General features: G+C 44.3%; 1 protein-coding gene across 2 annotated transcripts in view; it reads left to right on the top strand.

The window, feature by feature from the left end:
* Positions 1–329: 329 nt before the first annotated feature.
* LOC147620830 (uncharacterized) overlaps positions 330–6,000 on the top strand; it is a 140,752-nt gene continuing 135,081 nt past the window's right edge. For both annotated transcript variants that reach the window (XR_015270015.1, XM_086825103.1), the window contains exon 1: positions 330–3,335. Coding sequence is in view for 1 of the 2 variants with exons in the window: in XM_086825103.1 (XP_086681229.1) it covers positions 513–3,335 (2,823 nt within the window). In the remaining variant the exon portion in view is untranslated. The remainder of the gene's footprint in view (positions 3,336–6,000) is intronic.

Below are 6,000 nucleotides of genomic sequence, written 5' to 3'. Positions count from 1 at the left end.
TGGATGCGGTGAAGGGGTGCCATGAGCAAACGAGAATCGTCAGAGCAAACGAAATGAAGCGTTAGAGTAAAAAAAAGCCGATTGTGTTGCAGGTGCAATGAGCAAATGAAAGCCAGCTTGCCATGTTGCAATTGAAGAAATTTTTTCCTCTTATTTTTAAAAAATCCAGGATTTATGTTTTCTCCCCTCTCCTTGTGCCTTGGTTGTTCATGGGTTAATATGTAATCGAAGATAGACAGATATATTGCGTCAGTTTTTCAAGAGTAAGAATGTTTTTCAAAGGTTTCATTTTAAGAGTAAGAGTAAGAGTAAGAATGTTTTTCAAAGGTTTCATTTTAGTACGTTATTATACTTAGTGCATAAATATCGATAAAGATTTGGTATAGCGAGAGGAGGCTCTTCCATGCATGGGTTGCAGTTGAAGGAGCTGAGCGAAGGTATGGCTATGGCATGAAGTATATTTACATCTCTGGTTACAGAGGAAGCATTTAGAAGGCAACCAAGCTTAGGCAATGGCGTCCATGGTGGGAAGGGGCTGCGGCTATGGTGTCCATTTGCGCTCCTGCTTGCCATCAGCGTCTTCGCCTTTTTCGTCAAACTCTCTGGCTTCCCTGTCCTGTTTGGCTTCCTGCTTCTTCCTGCGTTTCTCCTCTTCGTCTTGTCGGAACCGCAGGTTGAAGCTGTGTGCAGCTCCCCCTTTTTCATCACGCAGAAGCGCCCTTTTGGTCCGTGGCCTGGCCTCACAAGAAAGCAGCTCCTCCAGCTCTGCCATTTGCTTGCCACCGCTGCCGCAGCCTCGGACGAAGACTCGAAAGAAGAAAGCTCCTTCAGCAGAAGATCTAGCAGAAACAGGCCTACTGTATGAAGCCTCTTCATCTGCACAAGCTCCACCTGCAGAAGAGAGCGTTCCTACTCGGAATAAGCATTCCTCTGCATTGGAAGAACCATCAGCATCAGCAGCATCAGCATCAGCATCATTGGAATCGATATCACTGAAGAAAGTGGCCAGGAGGAAGAAGAAGGATGATAACTTGCCATTGCAAGCTTTTCCAACTTCTGAAGATCATCTATCTAAAGATGAAAAACCTGCAGGTTTGAAGAAAACATCACGGAGGAAGACCAAGGTAACATTGGATAATGGCACCATGGACATGGACGTAGCCTCAATAGAGGGAAAGGACTTAGTGTCAATGGAGGAAAGTCCACCTGCAAAAGCACCTCGGAGGAAGAAAAAAACTTCATCCGGTGAGCTTGAAGAAAAATCCATTGCTGATAGTTCAGATGGAGGAGAGTCTTCCTGTGTAACATCACATTTGACATCAGCAGATACAGCAGCAGTGACTCCTAAGAAAATATCCAGAAAGAAGAAAATTTCATCTTCAGATTCGTTTGAAGAGGACTCCATGTCTGTTGGCAGGGATGCAACACTGTCGCCAGAGAGGATAAAACCGATTAAAATCAGACAGTCAGATCTAATTACTGCTTTGGAGGGCAAAGAAAACTCTACAGCATCAAGCTCAAAGGGATCTCTGTTGCCAGAGGGAAACCTTTCCAGCAGGAGAAAACAGTCTGGGAATCCTAAAGACATTGCAGTTACTATCTTGGAGCCTGAAGAAGGCAGCATGGCTGTAAGCTCTGAAACCACAGTCCAAGAAGAAAAAGGATCCACTAGGAGGAAACGATCTGCAAAATCTAAAGAGAGTGCAGATGATAAGAAGGGTCCCAAAGAGACTTCCATAGCCGTGACCTCGGAGCAGCTCGAGACAGTGTCATCGCAAGTGGATGCAGTGTCGAGTGGGAGGAAACGATCTGCAAAGGCTAAGAAGAATGCAGTCCCTATATTGGAAACAGATTCAGCATCTCTCAGGAAGTCCTCTGTAAGCTTCAGTGCATTTTCCACAAGGGAAGAGCCTCTGGCTAGCTCAGAAGCAGGTACCCATGCACTTGTAGAAGATGAAATGTCAAAATTATTGCCTAAGAAGAGACGGCAACCTACGAAGGCCAAGGAAGATGCAGTTGCAAGCACAGATTCAAGTGCTCTATCAGAAGACAAAGCACCTGCTAAACTGCAGAGGAGGAAAGGAAAATCAAATGAGCCTTTGGCCAGCCCTGAGAGGGATCAAACAACTACAGAGTTGATTTCTTCTAGCTCAAAAAAAGTAGCAGCAAGTAAGCCCCGTGTGAAAAGCACTTCAAAGATTGATAAAATTTCCACACAGGAGGCACAGGTGGAGAGCACCTTGGAGAATCCTTCTTTGAATGAAGTTCGTAGTGTAGAAAACTCTATTGACAAAGCTTCACTGACAGACGGCATGCCTATCATTTCTGTGGTTGACTCACATGCTTCTTCACGGAGAAGGCAATCTGAGGCATTGCAGTTGCCCAGTGGTTCAAACATAAATACCTCCTTAAGTAATGAGCTTAGCCAACTTGAGGTATCTACAACCGCCAACAAGGGATTAACTGAGCTAGCCTCAATATTGAAAGACTTTGCAAGCAGCACATCTTCTGAGAGCCGAGCAAAGAAAGGGAAGGTTGCAATCCTTAAGAAAGATTCTGCCAGGCAGAACTTAGAAGGAGAGGAGAATACTTCCAGCATTGTGGTGGAAAGGCCCAATGAGTCAATAGAGGTTCATTCTGGTCAGAAGTACACAATGCCAAAAGTTGAAGGGAACGCCTTCAGGACCTTAGGAAGGGACAACAAGATCAAAGATACTTCTGTAAGCCACAAGTGGGGAGCACCAAATAGAGAAGAAAATACTCCTAGAACTACAGGAAAGTTTAACCAGATAACAGGAAGCTTCAACCAGGTGAAAGACTCAAACCAGAAGTGGGCAGTGCCAAAGACGGCGCCATTTAACACAGAGAGCTTTCCAATTCGTTCAGGTAGGGCCAACAATGTGAGAGACACCCTTGCCGGTCGCAAGCAGATGGTACCACGAAGGAATGGAACGGCTCCCATGAGGACAGGAGGGGTCAATCAGCTGAAATTGTTTCCAGCTGATGGTCAAAAGTGGGCAGTGCCAAACAAAAAAGAAAATGCTTCTAGGACTGCAGGAATGGTCAACCACATTAAAGAGAAACCTGGTAGCCAGCAGTGGGTCCCATGGAAGAAAAACACAAAAAACCATGTTAGAGAGAGTGCTTCAGTACGGCTTCAGGAAGCAAGCTGCAGCACAGGTATTGGAATCTCTCATCGCACAGACAGGCAATCACAGGAAGGTCGATATTTAGCAAACATGGACAGAGCGAAAGGGATGGAAAAAAAACGACGGAGGCAGTTTTCAGTTCGAAATGTTGTTGCAAATCAAGCGAGTACTAGCTCCTACATGCAGGTTCCTCTTTTTCGTAACTTTAAAAGTTGAGAGAGAGAGAGAGAGCACCTACTAAAGACCCAATGGGCCTATGAGACCAAAGTGATACAATAATGTCCATGCCACATCTCATCATGGAACACAAAATAAAGTAAAAGAAAACAAATCAAAACTATTTTACTGGAGTGATAAAAAAATGTCTATGGAAATCTCATCATGGAATACAAGGAAAATGAAACATGAGAGGAGCATCAGCCCCCAGTAGATGGTATACCACTCTCCAACATATCAAACATGGGGTTAATCAATATGGCTGAGAAGTCTCCCTCAGCTATGCCACAGGGAAAGGTAGCTCAGTGGTGGAGTGTGTCCTGGATTTGGAGTTAAGATGAGTGGATCGTGGCTGTCATCCAAGGAGCCATGGGCTTCGGGCACACTTGAAGGCAAAGCGCAGCATTGAAGGCATAATATCATGAATATTTGTCCATACAGCAGGTTGACAGCTCCTGTAGCTGGCCGACCAGCATCCTCAGCATAATATATAAGCGTGTAGTCATAGTTGAGTCATTCAGGCAGTCATTCATCATTTCAGCATTGTAGCTTCAGTAGAAGTCCTCTACGGAACCATAGGTCAACCCCTTTGGGGCTGACCAAGGGCTCAATCATGTATAAGCATTAAAGCAACCTTTTGTACCATATAATACAAAGAAAAACCTGACACCAATCTCTCTCTTCTTCTCTCTCCTTTGTCTTAATCATGTATAAATCAGCATCTTGTTCTTAATTAGGCTTAGGGCTATGGATGAGTACAACAAGGCTTCCGCGCATGATGCAACAGCATGAGCTCCTTGGCTCTGAAGACATTGTGTGGTGGTTGGGTGATGTTCTCTACTACACCACCAGTAGGCACACAAGGAGAAAATGTATGAGGATCAAAACTAGGGGACACTAGGATCCCAGCTCAAAAGGCATCAGTTAGCTAGGAACCCATCCTTTGACCTCAGACTGACACAAACGGACACCTCTACACCCTTCAATCCAGCTCTGGCTGATACCTCTAACTGTCTTCCCACGCCAGATCTAACGCCCAAGACCTCCGATCTTCAACCTAAATGCCTCAGTTGACTTCCTTTGACAAGCAGCTGGCTTGAATCCCTCTTAGCTGACATAGAATTGATCAAATTCAAACTGTAGTATAAAACGGATGCCTGCAGCTGATCCCAGTCAGAAACATGTCCGCCTGACTTCTAGAATGTCTTCCAACATCAGCAAACCTCAAATACTTGCCTTGGAACTTCACGGAACTTGTTAGCTCTCCTTTGCTTACTCCCTATTAACACTAGTCTGACCTCGCTGTCTCTAAACTGATCCAGAAGACTGACGCAGAATCCGATCTGATATGAGTTCTACTAGCTCTCTTATTGTCCTCCTGATTAAGCTGACCTCAATGCTTCAACCCTAGAACCACGTTGAACACCTTTCTTATGCTCCACGGTTTTTCTACCGACATCAATTTGATTGGTTTTGACGGATATTGGTTCGGCTAATTGAGACAGAACTAACCAACTTAGATACCTTATCTGAATCAGAAACGGTTTCTTACTTGTCCGCTGACTCCCCCTAATCCTTAGGCTGCTCTGATTTCATAGAGATATGACACCAAAGACTCTGTGTTGACTGCAATTGACTCACATCAGACAGGTTTGATTGAACTGATTTTTGATAGCTGACGACTGACAGCTGACTCAATTGGATCAGACTTCTTTAGCTCTGAGTCCTCTAACACCTCTAGACCCTCTGAACACTCAAACCACACATGAATTCAGCCCTAAAGACATTCAGCTGATTACAATCAACTCAAAGTTGATCCTGAATGACCAATCAACCTACAAATCCGACCGTCTGATTGCCGACTTTTGGCAGTCTCTTGACTATCAGACTCAACTCAAAACGACTTTCCTTGAATCCAAAAGGATCATAACAACCCTTCTACATCACTAGCTGATCCCCTAGATACACAGCTGACTGTAGTTGACATTCTTCTGACCGTATCTGATTGTATTCTCTCAACAGAAGATGACTGTTCTAGCTATAAGACCGCTCTGACTCCCAGGACAATAGACTTACATGCATAGTTGTTCTAACCCAACAAAATCAATCAAAATAACTCAAACCAAGCTCCATATCACGAATTCTCATCAATCACAACACAGATTCAAGCTTTGAACTCTCAGCTCTCTTCACGAAAACAAAGACTCAACACCGTTGAGACATGGGTTCAAATACTTGCCTTGGAACTTCATAGAACCTACCAGCTCTCCTTTGCTTACTCCCTGCTGACACTAGTCTAACCTAGCTATCTGTAAACTGATCGAGAAGATTGACGCAGAATTCAATCCGATATGAGTCGTCCTAGCTCTCTTATTGTCCTCTTGATTCAGCTAACCTCAATGCTTCAACCCTAGAACCATGTTGAACACCTTTCTTATGCTCCAAGAATCTTCTACCGACATCAATTCGACTAGTTTTGATGGATATTGATTCGGCTAACTCAGACAGAACCAACCAACTCAGATGCCTTATCTGAATCAGAAACGGTTTCTTACTTGTCCGCCAACTCCCCCTACATGCATCCTATGATTAGGAACCACTTGCTTTTCAAATCCTTAATGGATTTGGGTTTAAC

The sequence above is a fragment of the Cibotium barometz genome, chromosome 31 (genome assembly GCF_041138505.1).
Source record: "Cibotium barometz isolate CiBa-2024 chromosome 31, ASM4113850v1, whole genome shotgun sequence".
Classification (NCBI taxonomy): domain Eukaryota; kingdom Viridiplantae; phylum Streptophyta; class Polypodiopsida; order Cyatheales; family Cibotiaceae; genus Cibotium; species Cibotium barometz.
This window is presented reverse-complemented; position numbering and strand designations above follow the sequence as displayed.